General features: G+C 46.0%; 1 protein-coding gene across 4 annotated transcripts in view; it reads right to left on the bottom strand.

Moving 5' to 3' along the window:
• Positions 1–246: 246 nt before the first annotated feature.
• slit1a (slit homolog 1a (Drosophila)) overlaps positions 247–17,986 on the bottom strand; it is a 100,574-nt gene continuing 82,834 nt past the window's right edge. For 2 of the 4 annotated variants that reach the window (XM_070542414.1, XM_070542413.1), the window contains 21 exons: positions 15,866–15,940; positions 15,641–15,784; positions 15,420–15,563; positions 15,167–15,333; positions 14,429–14,561; positions 13,118–13,186; positions 12,964–13,035; positions 12,803–12,874; positions 8,779–8,850; positions 7,684–7,847; positions 7,468–7,592; positions 7,288–7,385; positions 4,548–4,687; positions 4,322–4,415; positions 4,096–4,233; positions 3,782–4,010; positions 3,561–3,691; positions 3,305–3,459; positions 2,213–2,501; positions 653–864; positions 247–579 (listed from right to left, as the gene is read on the bottom strand). In XM_070542414.1, coding sequence (XP_070398515.1) covers positions 341–579; positions 653–864; positions 2,213–2,501; positions 3,305–3,459; positions 3,561–3,691; positions 3,782–4,010; positions 4,096–4,233; positions 4,322–4,415; positions 4,548–4,687; positions 7,288–7,385; positions 7,468–7,592; positions 7,684–7,847; positions 8,779–8,850; positions 12,803–12,874; positions 12,964–13,035; positions 13,118–13,186; positions 14,429–14,561; positions 15,167–15,333; positions 15,420–15,563; positions 15,641–15,784; positions 15,866–15,940 — 2,962 coding nt within the window. In that variant the 3' untranslated portion in view covers positions 247–340. Of the gene's footprint in view, positions 580–652; positions 865–2,212; positions 2,502–3,265; positions 3,460–3,560; positions 3,692–3,781; positions 4,011–4,095; positions 4,234–4,321; positions 4,416–4,547; positions 4,688–7,287; positions 7,386–7,467; positions 7,593–7,683; positions 7,848–8,778; positions 8,851–12,802; positions 12,875–12,963; positions 13,036–13,117; positions 13,187–14,428; positions 14,562–15,166; positions 15,334–15,419; positions 15,564–15,640; positions 15,785–15,865; positions 15,941–17,986 lie in introns of all 4 variants that reach the window. The other 2 variants (XM_070542412.1, XM_070542411.1) reach the window with 1 other exon arrangement.

Raw genomic sequence — 17,986 nt, forward strand, 5'->3', positions numbered from 1 at the left:
TGGAAGGATCTGAACGCAGCACTTTCTGAATCTCTGACCCCCATTGGAACAATGTTGCAGATACAATGATTTTGTCGCTGTTCTACACTGATGCTCATGATGGTTTTTTTCTGTTTTTCTGTAAGGTCACACACCCCCAGATGTGGAGCAAATGTTCTATTTTACAAACATTGTTGTCCATATTATTTAGATAGAGGTTTTATATATATTCTGTATACTCTCTTTTGTTTTCTTCCTTTTCCTTTCCTTTCCTCCTCCACTTTTCAGCAGTTTTCTTCCTTCCTTGCTCGCTTTCCGTCTTCTGCTCCGTGCCAGCAGCAGGAAATGTGAGTGGACGGTGCTACATGCAGCCCACGCAGCCGCACTTGATGGTCTTTTCCACCTCCTCACTGAAGGACGTTCCGTCGCTGCACTCAAAGGTGTATTTCCGGCGCTTCATCCTCTGGCTGCCGCAGCAGGCCCCCACGTCACAGGCTCCGCTGCACTCCACCCAGGAGACCATGCGAGTGGTTTGGCAGATGGCGTACCCTCGCTGCACTTGGTAGAAGTCTCTCACAGGCTCACCTCGACACTCAGACTCTAAAAACCAGAGATTTGTTGAATGTGTGGCTGCATTCTGTATGCATTTCTAGTTAACACGTCCCACACCCACCTGCGTCACAGAGCTCCCCGGTGTAGCCACTTTCGCAGTGACAGTACGCGTCTCCTGTGTCTGAGATCTGGCATCGGCCATGTTTGCAGAAAAGGTGGCGGCAGGGATTAAACAGCTCCCCTTGTTGGTTACACAGAGCGCCACGGTAACCCTCTGCACACTCACAGCGGTACGACTGCTCGTCCAGTGGGATGCACTTTCCATGGACGCATCTAGAAAGAAAGGGTCTTCAGTCAGATTATTTTGCTCCATAAACAAATCAAAGCATATAAATAAGAATGAAAACGGCTACAATTAAACATTTGAAAATTATAATACAGTAAAATTGGAAATTTAAGTCAATATATTGTATATATCACAGCATTTGAATTAACTGCTATGATTTTTTGAGCATGGAATTGGTTTGATCAGAATTCTTCTCTGTTTCTCCAAACTGAAGCAGCTCAAAGAGTTACCTACAAATATGTTATTAATTGTTCCACCAAACCCCCAGCTTAAAAGATGTGAACTAACCCTATAATGTAAGCAAAAGGCACAGAAAAGGGAGGATTGGACCTCGGAGACTCAACTTCCTGCTCTTAAATGTACAAACTGGCAATATTATGAAACACCAATGATTTGTCATGATCTTACTTCCTGAAAACCTTTTGTTACATGGCTCTAATACCCGGGGTTCTCGTATCTTCTAAATGTATTGGTTAATATACCTTCTCAGTGGCCTAGTGGTAAAGTATCCGCACTGAGACTGGGAGATTGGGGTTCAAATCTCAGTCAAGTCATACTAAACATTTTATAAACATGGGACCAAATGCCTCCTCACTTGATACTCAGGTTTAAGGAGTTGGATTGGAGGGATAAACCACCAAATAGTTCCCGAGCGCACCCACAGCTACAGCTCACCACTCCCCAGGGATATGGGTCAAATGTGGAGACGTAATTTCACCAGTGTGTGATGATGACTAATGGGACTTTAATGTTTTGTAAGTTGATTCTGTTTAGAGCCTGTTTCTGTTCTTGTTGGGGACCGTTTAGGTGAAGGAACTGTTGTTTGTTAATGCAGCCTGACCCTTGTCAGCTGGTAGAGTCGTGGGTCAGTTGCCTCCTGTGTGTGTGTGTGTGTGTGTGTGTGTGTGTGTGTCTCATGAGCTGGTGTTTACGACACAGAGGAGAGAACTGAGTGTGAGGTTCACGCGAGTTCTGAAGTCCGTGGGGTTTTCCCGCACTGATGGTGATTTTGAAGTTGAGAATAAATCAAGAAAACTAAAAGCTGCCTCGTTTTTCACTATAAAACACACCACATGCTATATTAGCAAGCATGCTAAATTGTTGCATGATTATGTTGGTGTGTAATGTTAGAAGTTATGGCAGAAAAGGTGCCAACAATGATCAAAACCATTAAACTGAACTCCTGATGACAAGGATTACGGGTTTGTATATCGGAGAAAGAGGATTGGACACGTCAAAAAGCAGTTTTCTTGAACGGCAAGAAAACATCTCATATTCCACCTTTAAGTGAACACAAGTGGATCCATTTAGAGTTTGTATTAATTGCGGACATACTTGCTGCCCTGACAGGGGTTGAGAGCCGGCTGGTCACAGTGTGCTCCGCTCCAGCCTGGCTGGCAGTGACACACCGGTCCATGGACCCCATCAGGTTGGCAGATGCCATGAACACAGTAGAGCTTCTTGCAGGGTTCACAGCCAGGCACCACACCGGGCTTCATCTGGGTCTTGGTGAAGTCCTGCAGCTCGTTGTTGATGTACAGGTTCTGGATACAGCCATGGAAGCTGGAACCATTCTGGATCTGCCAGAGGCGGAACGTGCCTGAGTGGACGTCCACCGGCATGCCTGGAGCAGGAAGAGGAAGAATGGAGGTTAATCCTTGTGGCGATCCGTGCCCTGGCTCACAAACAAACAGCAAACATAGGGCTGGTATGAGAGTAATGGAGAAAAGTGGTTTCAAACATGAGTGTCCCAACCGTGACGATGCCCAAACTTAAACGACTCTGATTGCATTTGTAGAACGAGACTAAACTTTGCATCAGCACCACGAGGGACATCATCCTTGAAACGCGTGATCGCAAAAGCAAAGAAGAATGGAAAACAGTGTCTCCTGTGGGATCGCACGAAGGAATAAAACGACACAGCAGCAGAGAGACAAACACTCCTGAACAAACCCACGGCTTAAACACAAACACAGAAAATGAGCTATTTTTAATAAAAACATTCACACACAACAAAAATACAAAAACCACAAAAGACAAACTGTGTCTGTTAGTTTAGCGGTAATTCAAAGCGGACACAATTTCACACCGTAGAACTGAATTGCAGTGATGGTGTGAAATATGTCCATGTTATATAATAATTACTATAATTTACATACAAATTGTCCGGTCCAGAAGGACGTATTTTTCTGGTGTAACTTTAGACTCCTAACAGACACCGTCAGGACTGACAGGTGGGATGGAGCAGGTGGAGGACAGGGTAAAGGTCAGGGTGGAGGAAGGATGAGTCGGAGGGTTGCATGGTTGAGAGGCGGGACGGGTTGCGGTGGTGACAAAGCGAGGGGGGGAGGGGAGGTGATTGAACAGTAGTGTAGTAGTTAAGAGTGCCTGCAGAGGAGGGAGGTGTGTTCTGGAGAGGGCCCCTACCCCCCACGTATAGAGGTGCCTCCCCGTTGAGGGGCCGCACCGCCCCGAAGCTGTCCATTGTGGTAGGGAGACCCCCGTCAATGGACAGGTTCACCATCTGGTCGAAGGTCACCAGCTCCACTGTGTGGAACTGACCATCGTTGATAGTCTCGGTGCTACCAGAAGATGACAGATGGGGCATAAAGTCAACCAGGATGAACAGGAAGTGCATGCGTAAGTCAAAATACGCCTTTGTTAACAGAAAACTAGCGCGTACCTGTAGATGGCATGTCCGGGCTGGCTGCCAGGGTCATAGCTAACCTTAACGTGGCCTTGGATGAGCTCCACTGCGATGTGATCATTGTCTCCATTATACAGCAGGATACCGTTGTCCTCTGCAGTAGACACCTACACACAAAACGTGGATTTGCGTTTGACTGCTGCTTCATTCAGGTGGAAAAAGAAAGAACCAAGCCCCAGCGTTGACTCTGTGAATACCTGCAGGGTGATGTTGGCTTGTGGCCAGTTTTTTAGGTCTGACAGCAGTAAATAGGAGTCTCTGTCAATGAAGTTGACGCTGACCAGTTTCTCACAACGTGGTCCACCAAATTCAGGAGGACACTGGCAGAAGGCGCGCCCACCTCGCTCCACACAGGGGGCGCTGTTCTGACAGTCGGCCAGCTCACACAGAGACAGTGGAGATGGAGGAACCTCACACAGCTGACCGCTACGGCGAGACAAACAGCCAGAAGATTGTAAGGGATGTGTTAGGGATAAACGAAGAAGCTGCAGAACACCCGAGCTGCTCTCACCTGTATCCTTCAAGGCAGATGCAGGAATACCCATTCAGCTCATCCACACACTGAGCTCCGTTCTGACAGCGATGCTCCTCGCAGTCGTTGTAGTCTACGCTGCAGTCGTCGCCAACATAACCAGGAGAGCACACACACCTGCAGAACACAACTCCTAAATTAGGCTGAACATACGCCGAGTTAGAGTTTGACATCTGTTGGCATGCTTCTCACAGAAAACACGCACTTGGGTCCAGAGGAGGTGATGAGGCAGGTAGACTGATGTTGGCAGGGGCTTCGTCCAGGAGCACACATGTCTTCCATTTCTTCGCACATCTCTCCTACGTGGAAGGTAAAAGTTATTAAAGGCTAAGCAAGACAGAATGTCAGAAATTAATTTTAGTTTTTAGTTTTGGTTGCATCTCATTCCCCATTTTTTCTTACTTAGATCAAACCGTATTGTGTTGACTCACCTGTGTAGTAGGGGGGACAAAAACAAGTGTAGTTATTGATTCCATCAATGCAGGTAGCGCCATTCTCGCAGTCGCTGTCTTCACAGTCATCAGTGTTGATTTGGCAAGTTGGGCCCTCAAAACCCAGAGGACACGTACAACTGTGAACACACGCGCACACACACACACACACACACACACACACATGCACATTTACCCTGTTCCATTAGAGTGAAGCACAGATTAAGTGATTTTAAGGGGGCATTGTGTAATTTCCTGACACTAGGGGGCAGTACATACATGTCAGGGTAGTTTTACACCCCATCGCGTGACTGTTGCTAGTTTAAAGGAACATTACGGTAAATGGTACCTGTAGCAGAAAGCACGCAACCTCAGTGTGACTCCTCAGACTTTGATGGTCCTTCAGTTAATTCCATCGAGAGAATGCAACACTGATGCTAGTTTTCTGACGCTGTAGTTTCTGCTCAGGGTCCTCCGCCTGCCGATGACGTCATCATAATACGGCAATACCGATCAGCCATAATATATTGCATCTCTTACTCTGTTCTGTGCTTTCACATAGGTTTTGGAAAGAGTTTAGCCTAAATGTTTTTGAATGTGGTAACATAACATCTGTAAAGCCTGGTTCATGCTTCTCCGTCAGCTCCGCAAGGGACAGACACGCACAGATTGACGGAAGCGTTTTGCTCTCATACTTCTCCGTCTCCTGGGGAGTGTTGCAAAGCAATTGCCCAGCAGGACCACAGAGAGCGTAGCGCTGTTCTGTGGTATCCTGTCATGTATCGGTACAAGATCGTGTGTTTATATTGTTTTTTTGTGTATATAAGAGACTTTTTAACACAGACAAATTTGTCTCTCATTCTCCCACCTCTTCATGCGCTCGCCACCTCTAAACCCACGTTTCCTGTCATTTCCGTCCACAAATAAAACACTTGCTGCGTATCTTTTCACTCCTCCAGTCACAGGGGTATTAAACGTTCATATTAGAGAGGTATTCTTCAAGCTTCTCCGTGTCTGCCGCTAGTTATTCTCGGCTCTCTTTATGTTTTTGAGGGCGCAATGGCGGCAGCGGTGCCCTGACCAATCACAAGCTTGCGTCCTCTGTCTCGACGGACGGATGTTTAGAAAAGAGAGCTCGACTCCGCACGTCCTTGCGGGGCTTTCCAGCAGGCCCGCAAGGACGGATAATGGCATTGCATGTCTCCGCACTGACGCAGACGCATGAATCAGGCTTTAGACCCGCACCCATACACTTTAGACCTGATTCTTATGTTACATCGTATGAAGCCGCCAATATTTTTCAACGACTGGACATCATTTTATTCATTTTCAGCAACATGTTTACGGATATTTCCAGAGATTAAAGGTAAAAATACACAATCTCTTTAAAGGGACTTTACGGAGTTTTGAATTTTTATGCTCGCGATTGCCCCCTCAGACCAAAGCGTAACGGCAGCTTCAATAGTAGGCTCGTGCACGAGGCGCGCATGCTGTACGTGCACACTCCTTAGCGAAAATAACAACTGAGACAGTCCCTTGTGTGTGTGTGTGTGTGTGTGTGTGTGTGTGTGTGTGTGTGTGTGTGTGTGTGTGTGTGTGGCCCGGAGGACAGAGGACAGGAGAACGCGCAGCTAATTAATTAAATAATTTGGTTCTGTACCTTTCTCTTCAGCACAGCCGACAAAGGTTTATGACAGGTCAGTCCTCCTGCACGCTCAGATCATTCCCTTCCCTTGCTTGAAAAATTGTTCCAAAATGAAAATTGAACCCACATCTTTTTTATCTGTGAATTCAATGCTGTTCAGCGAGTCTCAAATAAAAATTTGGGCATCTTACTGTAAAAAATATACCATTAATGTAAAAAAGAAACTCTAAATAAACTATGTTCACACCCAGAATCAAGCCTAGGTCTTCTGCATTAGAGTCCGACATCTTACTAGGTGAGCTAAAGCACCAGTGTCATCCTTTGTATCTGTAACATTTATATCCTCGATGACAGCTGAAACAACGTTCAAAGAACGGTTCGGAGTGAAAATGGCTATTTTGTTGCTAATTTGCAGGAAATATCTAGAAGAAAGTAGCTAAGGGTCCTCAGAAATGTAGCTAGCTTTTTCACTAGGCGTTAGGAACAGCGACAAAGTGGCACTACCTCTATCTCTGCTGCTAAAGCTATGGATAGCAAATGCTACGGGCTATGCCTGAGCGTGAACGCACATGAAGCAGCCTGCTCGACCCGAGCAACTTTCTTTTTCTGTAATTTTACAGAAAAACAGGCAATCACAGTAAAAATGCCAGGGCTCATTCTACAGGACCAGGGTATTGCAGGAGAATGTATGAAGAAGACATTTATTATTAAAACAATTGGAGAATGCTTATTGTATGTTTGGCTTTCAAACTTCCATAATGCCCCTTTGAAGGCTGCTTAGGGACAGCAATGTCTCAGGAGGTAGAGTGGGCTGTCCAGTAATCTGAAGGTTGCAGGTTCAATTCTGCTGCTGTGCATGGTTAAGAGACTTTACTCACCTTGCCTGCTGGTAGTGGTGCCAGTGTTCGGCAGTCAGTGTGCCTCAGAGCAGCTGTGGCTACAACGTAGCTCATCCCCACCACAGTGTGAAAGCGTGTGTGAATGAGTGAATGACTGACTGTGTTGTGAAGCGCCTGGGGGGGGGGGGGGGGGGGGGAATTGTAGAAACCTAAGCAGACGCTATCCAAACACAGGCCATCTACCCTGCCTCCTCACCTGTATTCTCCTTCGTTCTCCTCACTCACTCGGCAGGTTCCTCCGTTGGCACACGGGCCGCTCACACAGGCATTTATACCGGTCTCGCAGTTCTTTCCCTGAGACCGAGAACAGAGAAGACATAAGGGATCTGTTTTTCTCCAACACTTCCAGGATTTTAAAAAGTTATTCTGCTTTCACCTTGAATCCTGGAGGACAGCTGCACCTGTAGATCTGCATTGGGTCGTTGTGACAAATGCCGAGGTTCAGGCAGGGATTGGACAGACAGGGGTTGCACTTGGCCAGCACTTCAGAGTCCATGTCACCTGCAGAAACCCCACCATAACAAAACAGTGCATTTCATGCATATTTCAGGACTACTTGAATCATATTTCCAAATCCCAGACGATAACCCACCTGTGCACTCAAACTTCTTAGCAGGTGTTGTAAGAAGCAGTTTGCCCTCCATGCCCTGTGGACCAGAACAGCGTGCAATTCCGGGTTCTTTGTATCCGGTCTTCACCCAGTCGGAGAGCCAGCGCAGGTGGCAGTCACAGTACAAGGGGTTAGCACCAATTGCCCTGATATTACAGAGAAAACCGCATCTGAGTGTAATTATGTCGCTGCAGTACACTTTACGGCCAGCAGGTGTCTCTACACCTGCACAGAAACCAGCTGAAACCATCTTGGTGTTCTGCACAAACAAATCAGAGCAAGAATAAAACATCTTACAGTAAAAGGCTCAATGCCAGTTTGTGCTATACTTCATCTTGAGTTCGAGTCAAAGGTGTGAAAAGAAGCCACTCTTTACTGTCGCTGTTGTTGTAGCTGTGAATCAATGGTGCTCTGTCCTCCTCCTGGATGCACAAACACTTCTAAATCGATGCCGTTCCATTACAGCGGAACACAGGCTCATCTTTCAGGCCGGGCCAATAGCTGACACCTAACATCTGCTAACATGAAAGCCACTTGACTGTGACTGCAGATCAATGGCTTCCCCTCCATCCATCCCTCAGTCCTGATTTTATGCAGCCTTGACTCCTGTACCGCTTTCCACAAAACGTCTTTGTGTGATCCCTCGTTCTTCCCCCTGTCCTAACACTTATAGGTCTATTGATCCCCAACGACCGAGAGATGATTAGATCATCTGGGCGGGTGTCCAGAGGGCAAAGACACTTTTTTGTGCAGCTTTCTGCAGCACCAAACAGAAGATGACGGACATAGAAAAACAAACACTAATGCCCACAGACCATGGAGAATGTATGTGTGTGTGTGTTTTAGCAGCGTTACAGGGAGATGGGACAGTGGAGGAGTCTGTGTGTTGCTTTAACCACAGGAATGATTACGAAGGGCTCGCCTCACGCAGAGCCGGCCAAAAAGGACAACAGACCCCTCGGTTGTCTCAGCAGACCCCCCACTGCACCTGAAAGCATGTGTCTACATTGTGTACATTAAAAAAAAGGCTGAGAGCAAAAAATGCTCGGGGGTGAGCGACTGGGAGTCGATACTTACAAATGAGACAGAGAGGTCACATCATTGAAGATGCCATCAGGAAGCTCGGAGATTTCATTGCCATGCAGAGACCTAAGTGAGATGTCAAGAAGACGAGTCAATAGAAAACATCAGGAGGGCTGAACAGAGTTGGCTCAGAGTGTTATTAAACAGAAAAGTTCAATCGTTTCAGCATTGAAAATTTAAAACACTAGACTTTTTCCTTAAGCGTAAAAATTTAAACAAACCTCGTCGGGGAAATCTTCCCTTTTAGACTAAAAATTTGTGTTTTTGCTCCACTGCTGTGCTCGGTTTCTCAACAAATCAAACCACAAATTTCAGTAAATCCGTTGAGGACGATTTCGCTGTTGTGTGTTGGCGGTTCGTATTTCTTGCTGAGCTTTGTGCAGCTGGCAAAGATATGTGGCTCTGAGTCTGGAAAGGCCGGGTGTCAGATTTCTGTGTGAGTCTGGCTGGCAGGTCCAACAAGGGCACGGAGAGAGCGAGGGGTAAAGGAGATTCATAACAGGACGGACGGTGAAACACAGCAAAGTAAACCCCTATGGTTTGTTTTTTGTATAAATAACGAGGGCAAACTGCATTTGCCGCTTAATTGTTGAATATTTATCGAGAGCCATGACCTGCCAGGACATTTTCACCTCAAACCCTCAGCTGACCAAACGCTGCAATCACTACAGTGCCTGACACCTCGCGTCTCCTGGATGAAGAGATTTCAGGGATGAACCGTTTCCAAAGGTTTGAAGAAGAGTTGAAGGAAAGGAAGCGGGCGGGGAATGCTGCATGTCAGAGAACATGCAGGGTAACCTGAACGAGTCAACATGTTTGTTCTCCTGTGTGCCGTGGAGAATGCTTATTAGTGCTGAGAGAGCGAGTGGGTTGCTGCAGTCAGAGGGATACGGAGGCTGTGAAGCCAGGATGAAATCTCATGGGGGAGAGGAGCCAGGGAGTCTCCAGGAAGAAACCTGAGCTACTCTCATACTAATAATCTCTTCTTAAAGAGCAAGTCACTCCAAATCAACATTTTTTTGCTGATAAACTATATAAATGAGTGTCTGATTATGCTGTAGACAAATGTAGTCAATAACTCGGCACTTTAGTGCATCTTAGTTAAAATTTAAATATTCTGCCTAAAACTGTCAGCGGTGCACCGTCATCAGGCAAAAACTCAGCACTGCATTTGAATTTAAATCTGCCATCGCTATTGGCTAAGAGGTACACTATGATGTTAGATGGTACATTATGATGTCACAATGCCGTGAGCGTGTGTATTTGTTAGCGGCTCCACCCTCTCGGTCTGCTGAGCAACAGCATTTGTTGCATTTTTCAAACAGGAAGTGGGAGTTGAGTAAAGGTTGGTTTATGCTTGACGCGTCCGCGAGGTCCGCACGGCTCCGCGCGGAAAAGTTGCATCATTTTGCGTCTTTAACAACCACGCCCCTCCACCGCGCCTCCGCACGGCCCAGAATTTCCGCAACGCGCACCTAGGAAAATTTCTAACCACGCGGATGGACGGGCGCGGAAAAACATGGCGGACCGGCAAGAACTAGTATGGCAGAGGTTCGTAAATACAGACATTTGTATGATTCAGTTCTCAGAGATCACCGTGATCAACATGTTGTTAATAATTCTTGGAGAGAAATAGCTCGCACTGTCGGAAAAGACGAGGACGCTGTTAAAAATGCTGAAATGCCATGTTGTAAACAGTCACTTCTACTTCTACTATGGTGTAGTGTTGGATGCATGCCGTAGAGCTCCATGCTGCCCCCTACAGTTTGGGAGAATATTGGCTCACCGCAGAGACGAGCCGCACGAACCATAAACGCTGCGAGTTGTGAAGCGCGTTCCATTCGCGAGCCGCATCACCAAGTGGAAAGTGAATGCGTCAAGCATAAACCAAGCTTTAGACTCTGGCAGGGGATGACTTGCTCTTTAAGTTTATTTCTGCACGCTTTGCTTCATCAGACCAGCCCACAGATGCATCCTATTTGCAGGATCCTGACACATTATCAGATTATTACCAAAGGTTATGTGCTGGTAGATAACCAGCTGAAATGGTTTAAGCTCTACCGACACATGCTCACTTGTTGCAGTGTCTGTAGATTGACTGAGTCCCCTGAGCAGCATGAAATAGCCCCCCCCCCATCTCACTCATTCATATCCTACTTGGCCACGCCCTGGCGCTGTTTTAGATCACTCACCTCACACCTAATACCCAGCAGGCTAATTAGCGGTGCGGTAATCTGCAACTCAAACCGCAACCATCACACACATTTTAATCACTTCAATCACAATCGCTCCACGGTCTACGCCAGGCTTCGACCACCGCTCCATTTGAAGTAAGGAGCGTTAATGATTCTTCTCCTTTTTACTGCCGTGTAGAGTCAAAGGTGCAGCTTTATGAAGGCCGTGGCACCTCAGCATGTGAGACCTTGTACCAGCGTTTGTCGCTCTAAGCCAACTCTGGCGTCTTTTTTTGTTTGTTTGTTTGCGGTTTCCCATTAAGCTTCCAACGATGAACTTTGAACCTTTCGTTGGATCTTAATGTTAAATCCATTAAATGGAGATTGTTGTTTCGCAGCGGGCCCCCTCCACAGTCTCGCTTTTACAGAGAATTAAACAAAATCAATGATATTTAATGAGAGACTGATGACTGAGACTTCAAAGTTTTCTGCTTCATCTGAGACCCTGGGATAGTCCAGACGGTGTGTGTGTGTGTGTGTGTGTGTGTGTGTGTGTGTGTGTGTGTGCGTGTGTGTGCGTGTGTGTGTGTGTGTGTGTGATTCTGAGCCTGCTTGGGGTGGGTGGCACTAAGGCGGGGGGGCCTCACATGGCGTCTAGCACACGGAGAATGTTTTAGAGGCGAAGGTGGCGTGAGTGAGTAAGAGCAGGAATAACGACTCGGCTTCATTAGAGATCAAAGCGGCACGCTCGGGCTAGCAAGGCGGCATCAGCTAATGACGGCCGAGCTTCACTCTCATTCCACGCTGAAAGGGCTTTATGCTTTGTGTCTCGTAATGATCGGGGGCTTTAGTCGAATCCTGCTGTAAAAGGAGGCTTTGTTGAAGCTTTGTTGTCTGTAATAAAAAGTGTGCCTGCTATGAGCGCACATGGAGGACTGAGAACCTACACACACACACACTAACAGTCAGTAGATCACAAACATGATGACTATTTAAGGAGGCATAAACACACACACACACACACACACACACACACACACACACATGTATAATCTCATAAGGAGGGCGGCCGGGCCTGGTCTCAATTTCTCCTTATAGCACAGAACTGCACTTTGGACCCTGAGCTGTTGCTTAGTGCAGCTGCCGTATCATTGGATGTGTTTCCCCCAAAAATAAAAAAAAACAGGTTAAATTTTGCCATTGTTCTGTCCAACTCATTTACCTTCTACTCTACGGTTATTTAGCAGCTCATGGCCACAGAGAGTACACAGTCAAAGACTTTGTAACTTCATAAAAGTCCCGAGGCAGCGTTGGAGCCATTACGGTTAGCGGGCCAAAAGAATTCTCCAGTAATCAGTGTCAGAGTGATTTTGTACAGTGGGCTGCAGCGCCGCGTGTTCGACCCTTAATGGCGAGGCCGCGATGAGTTCGGGGCAGCGAGAGACGGCTGGGAAGATGTCAGAGAAGTGGGCGTGGCTGGGACGATGCTGCAGCTGCTGGGCCCAAAGCTGCCATTTAAACTGAGAAAATAGGTCGGTGTGTGAGTGCGTGTGTCGAAATCATAAGCTATCACAACTGTTTAGACAGTTTCAGTCCTCTGGAGTCAATGAAAGATGCTCAGCATCTGCTCAAACGCCTCTGTACTCGATGAGAGCTGCAAACAATCTGTCGAAACATCCTGATCGTGCGTCCTGTCGGGTTTCAGAACTCTCCTTTCAAAATAACTTCACTTGTTTCCAAAAAAAAAAAAAAAAGACTTGGATTTGAGCTCCCGACTGAAGAAAACACATTTTTTGTGCACAGAGGAAAACATGCACTGTTTTAAAATCTGAGAACCAACTCACAGCAGTCGAAGCGAGTGCAGTCCACTGAACGCCATGTTGGGGATACAGCGCAGCGAGTTGTAGCTCAGGATTCTGCAAAATAAATACATAATCAGAAATGTCAGCTGCTTCCTTCCTCTAAAACAAGAGTATTTCTGTTGCGATGGATGAGGCTGACTTACAAAGTGGTGAGTTGGCTCATGTTAGCGAAGGACGAGTTGGTCAGAGAGTTGATCTTGTTGTTGCTCAGGTCACTAAAATAGATCAAGTATTAAGTCAGGCTCTGCGGCGTTTGACTGAACAGGAAGATGAGTAGTACTAGTTACAGAAACATACACCAGCTGTAGGTATTTGAAGGTATTCAGCTCTTTAGGAACAACACTGAACTGGTTTCCATCGAGGTACCTGAACACAGAAACAGAGGCATGTTTAGACATTTACCCCGGAACAGTCATCTAAATCTTTACTGTTTGTTCACAACAGTCCAAGGGTGAGTTTATTGGTGTCCAGGCAGTAAGTTTCAAAACAAAGCCAGATGATAAAAGACGAGGCATGGCTTTACTTTGGAAAATGTCTTCCTGTTGTTCATCAGAATGCCACTTTGTGTAAACAGAACACTTCTGCTTCCTGTCGTATGAAGAAGCTGATGTCACGTGTTTACCGAAATGCAGTTTGTTGTTTTATTTTCAAAACAGAATAAAACAGAATTTTTTCTATAAAACATACTTATGAGCTACAAACTGATTCCCGTGATTAGACACGAGCATGTTCAGACCACCAAACTCGGCATCACGCCTGCAGGAACACGGTCAGCCACGCCGACTGCAACAAGTCATCTGTCACTTTGATGAATGGCTGATTTAGGGTCAGCTCTTTCTGAGTGAGATCTTCTTGTTGTTGACTGCTCAGAGGGTGGCTGGACAGGGGGGTCTGGTGTTGGTTAGGAGGCCTTGGGGTTCAGAGGTAATTACAGGTAATGATGGTGCAGAGGACACTTTGGATAATGATGGAGTAGCAAACTCTCCAGATGACTAGATGAAAGCCCTGAACAGAGGGCTACACCTGGTCACACCTGCTGGGACAATGACAGGCCTGAAGGCTGGCTCAGAGTGTGTGTGTGTGTGTGTGTGTGTGTGTGTGTGTGTGTGTGTGTGTGTGTGTGTGTGTGTTGGAAAGTTCCAAATCTATTCCTTTCCCTCCCCTTTCCATTGAAAAGTGCTCAATGAAACATCCTGTCGCTCCCGTGGACAGACTTTTGGCCCTAACACACGCACACACATCACACACACACACACACATACACGCACACACACACACACACACACACACACACACTCTCTCACACACACACACACACACGCACGCACGCACGCACACACACGTTGGCTCTCAGTAGTGACATCAGTGCCCTGAAGTCAACAAGCAACACAGAAAAAGAGGAATGTCTGGGAGAATTCCTTCAGGGTTTATTGACGCCCCTCCTCTCATCCACATGATAAAGTGCATTATCTGCCTTTCACTGCTTCTACGAGCTTTTAAAACTCTGTTACTCATTTTTAATATAAACTCCATCAGTTCTGAAGTAGGAAGGAGGATTTATAAAACCTAAAAGTTAAAACGATGAAGAGGAAATGCCAGGAGACTTACAGCTCGGTGACATTTCTGGGGATGCCTTTGGGGAGTGTCTGGAGGTGCTTGTTACTGCAGCGCACCACCGTCTCCAGGCAGGTGCACTCACTGGGACACTGGGGGCGAGGAACACAGGTTGACTCCTCTTGGCCTAGGAAGTAAAAACGTTTAAGTGAAATAGGAAAGGAAAAAACAAGGAGAACCCCCCACCGCCCCCCCCCCCACCCAGCTGTAAAATCATCCAAATCCTTAGGTTGGTGAGAGAAAGTGAGGAATGTGAAAACAGAGCATGAGGGGGGGCATAGAGGCTTCACCTAATGTAAAATCGACCAGCAGGAGCAAAGAATGGAAGCTGCCTGAGGCCTGAAGACAAGCCTAACAGTCATTCAGGTGCAAATAGGCTGACTCGTCAATAAGACAAACAGCTCAGTACTGAAGCCTCACTCAGCCCGGCATCGACCAGCAGCTTATCTGCTGAGCAGCAATCTATTCTGTAAACTAAAGAGTCGCACAATGGGGACCGTTATTTAAGATGATCTCAGATGCTTTCGACAGCTTTTGTTCAAGTGGTATTGTGGAGCTGAAAGCAAAACGTGAAATCTTCATCATCCAGAAGTTGGCTTTACAAATAGAGAAGGTTATCTACCACACTGGCGGTGCATATCTCCATTTAAGGAGACAGAGCGCTCCATTCAGACGGGAGGAGATCCAACAAAACTGCAGTTACAGTTTGAATAGAAAAAAAAAGACGCCCACCTTCCTCACAGCGAAAGTCAGGCAGAGCTACATCCTGAAGGGGGATCTCCTTCAGGAAGGCCGGACGCTGGCAGCGAGGATTACCCGTCACAATCTTCCTGCTCCTGAGCCAGTCGCCGAGCCAGGCCAGACGACAGTCGCAGTTAAAGGAGTTGGCCAAAAGGTTACTGGGAGGAAGATGGCAAACGAGAGGTTGTAGGATCAATAAAAACAGAAATAAGAGATCAAATTTGAGCATTTTCTCTAATCCTACAGAGTGGAGAGAGTCTGCAGGGTGTCGAAGGCTCCGGGAGCGATCGTAGTCAGCTGGTTGTCGTACAAGGACAGCAGGCGAACGTTGTGAAGCCCCGTGAAACTGTCATTGTGGACGCAGCTGATCTTGTTGTTCCTCAACATCCTGAAAAAGGGATGAACGTGAAAATAAGAATCGGAAGCATTTTCATGTGTGATTTTAAACATCTGTGGATCACCCACAGCATACGCAGCCCCTCCAGGCCTCGGAACATCCCGCTTCGAACCGAGTCGATCTGATTGGCTGTGAGGTGGAGCTCGTTGACGGAGGAAGCTCCCTCAAACGTCCCGTCTTCAATCTCTGTGATCTTGTTGTTGCTGAGGTTACTGTAAATGAACAGAGAAGCACCGATAAATGAACTATTTAGAGAATGATATTAACGCCTACGATAAAAAAAGGCCACTCACATTTTCTTCAGCTGAGAAAGGTTCTTAAAGACTCCAGTTGCCTCCAGAGCTGTGATCTCGTTGCTGTTGAGGCGACTAAACGGAACAAGAATTTTTTGAAGTTTAGGAAGTTTGTGGAGTTTCCCCCTAAAACCTTTCATTCAATTGTTTTTCTTCCCAGTAAATCTGCAGTGGTCTCTAGTATAAACCAATGCCTTGTGAGATGATCGCTGTGGAGAAAAAAAAATCAGGCGCTCCTGTTTCTGGGAAAAATCAGCAGGACTTTGAGTCTTACTCATTAATTTTCATCATATTCAAACATCTCACATCTGATAGGCTAACAGTAACGCTACACTTCCACTGCTTCCATTCACTCTGCAATGTTGATATTTAATCAAGTCAAACCCAAAAGTGGGCAAAAGTGACTGTGTGAGTGTAAACTTTACCAACTTCACCCTGAATAGCCTTCTGCTGACCAGAAGCTGCACTTACAGTTTTGTGGAGCAGGTAGGTGCCCTATAGGGGGAGCTCTTTAACTCTTTAAGTTGTTCAGTTCACCGATCGTCAACAAAAATCACAAGAAAAAGAAAAATACGTTTGCTTATTCAGTTGGCTTAATGGCGGAGCCTGTAAGTAAAAGTAAGAGAGTAATGTCTTTGGAAGCGAAGCAAAGAGCTGAACCCAGAGTTAACATTGGCACATGTTATGCTTCTTTGAGAGAGCTAAAGGAGGCTACAAAATCACAGACCGATGATGACCTGGCTTTGTTGCTACTGGACTTGTAAGCAGTGTTGGGAGTAACACCGTTTAACTATAACAGCGTTACTAACGGCGTTCTTTTTTAGGTAACGGAATAATCTAATTAATTACTTTTCCCACTGTTGCAACGCCGTTACCGTTACTGGGGACGGAAGGTTGTGCGTTACTATGTGCTTGTCGAACGTTGAGCTGCAGTGTGAGGCTTTCTGACCGCCACACTTCAGCTGCAGCCAGGGAGAGAGAGGTGTCGATAACGCACTTACAAACACGATGATGACTGGCCGGGTGGGCGGAGACCCTCAGTGTTCTCACTGTCTCAGTATCTGCATGCTGCAGACACAACAGAGCAGTGATGGGAATAACGCTGTTTAAAATAACCGCGTTAATAAAAAAAAAAATGTCTTTCTGTAACGAGCAAACTAATTAATTACGTCTTCTTTTAACAAAACGTCATTTCTGTTACTGATAAGGAAATGCGTGTGTTAAGCAGAGCGGTGTGTTGAAGCTGTCATCAGCTGATCAGGAGCTAAAGAGGTAGATGTTTTCATCCAAGTGCATCACTGCCGCAGCAGCGAATCTGCGGGTCTGCAGCCGTGCCCTTCTTAGCGTGACAGCGGGACGTCCCGAAGGTCCGCTCACCTGTTCACCGCTCAGACGTCCTGATCTTCTACCTTCCTAGATCATCCAGCTGTAACCTGTTTCTGATCATGCCTTCAGTCCCGCTGTAACACTGATGCATCTGTCTCAAACGTCATGGAGCTCAGGTGTTATTAGAACTACCTGTGTGTGTTTACCACCCAGCTTCAGCTCTTCTGTGTTTGGGTCTGACCCAAGTTAGTAAATGTAAGTCCTCCATCAGGCTTGTGCCTCTTCTAGTGTCATTTTAAAGGATTTTATTTATTTATTTATTTAACCATTACTGGATTACCAGCAACAGAAATGCTACTAAAACACACAATTATGTGAAGCTGGAAAAATTAGAATACTGTGCAAAATTACATTAATTTCTGTAATTTAACTAGACTGAGAGACCATTTAAAGGCTCCGGAACCTTTACATGTGTTTCTATTTGCAATTTTAAAATTTGACTGATTAGGGTCTTGTTAAATATCACACAGTGACCTTTTAATAGTAAGTGTAATGTTTCTGTCAGTAGTTCCTCCTGTTAAGTGCTTATTTATTTAAATTATTCAGGTTTATAAAAAACATTTGGACACACATTTTATTATGCTCCAGTCATTAGTCATTTATATTTTACTATTGTAGTAATTCTTGCATTCTTTAATGAAAAAAGTAACTAAGACGTTATTTTTCTTGGTAGTTACTTTTATAATCTTGTAACTCAGTTAGTAACTGAGTTACTTTTTTGACAAAGTAATCAGT

The sequence above is a fragment of the Nothobranchius furzeri genome, chromosome 12 (assembly GCF_043380555.1).
Source record: "Nothobranchius furzeri strain GRZ-AD chromosome 12, NfurGRZ-RIMD1, whole genome shotgun sequence".
Classification (NCBI taxonomy): domain Eukaryota; kingdom Metazoa; phylum Chordata; class Actinopteri; order Cyprinodontiformes; family Nothobranchiidae; genus Nothobranchius; species Nothobranchius furzeri.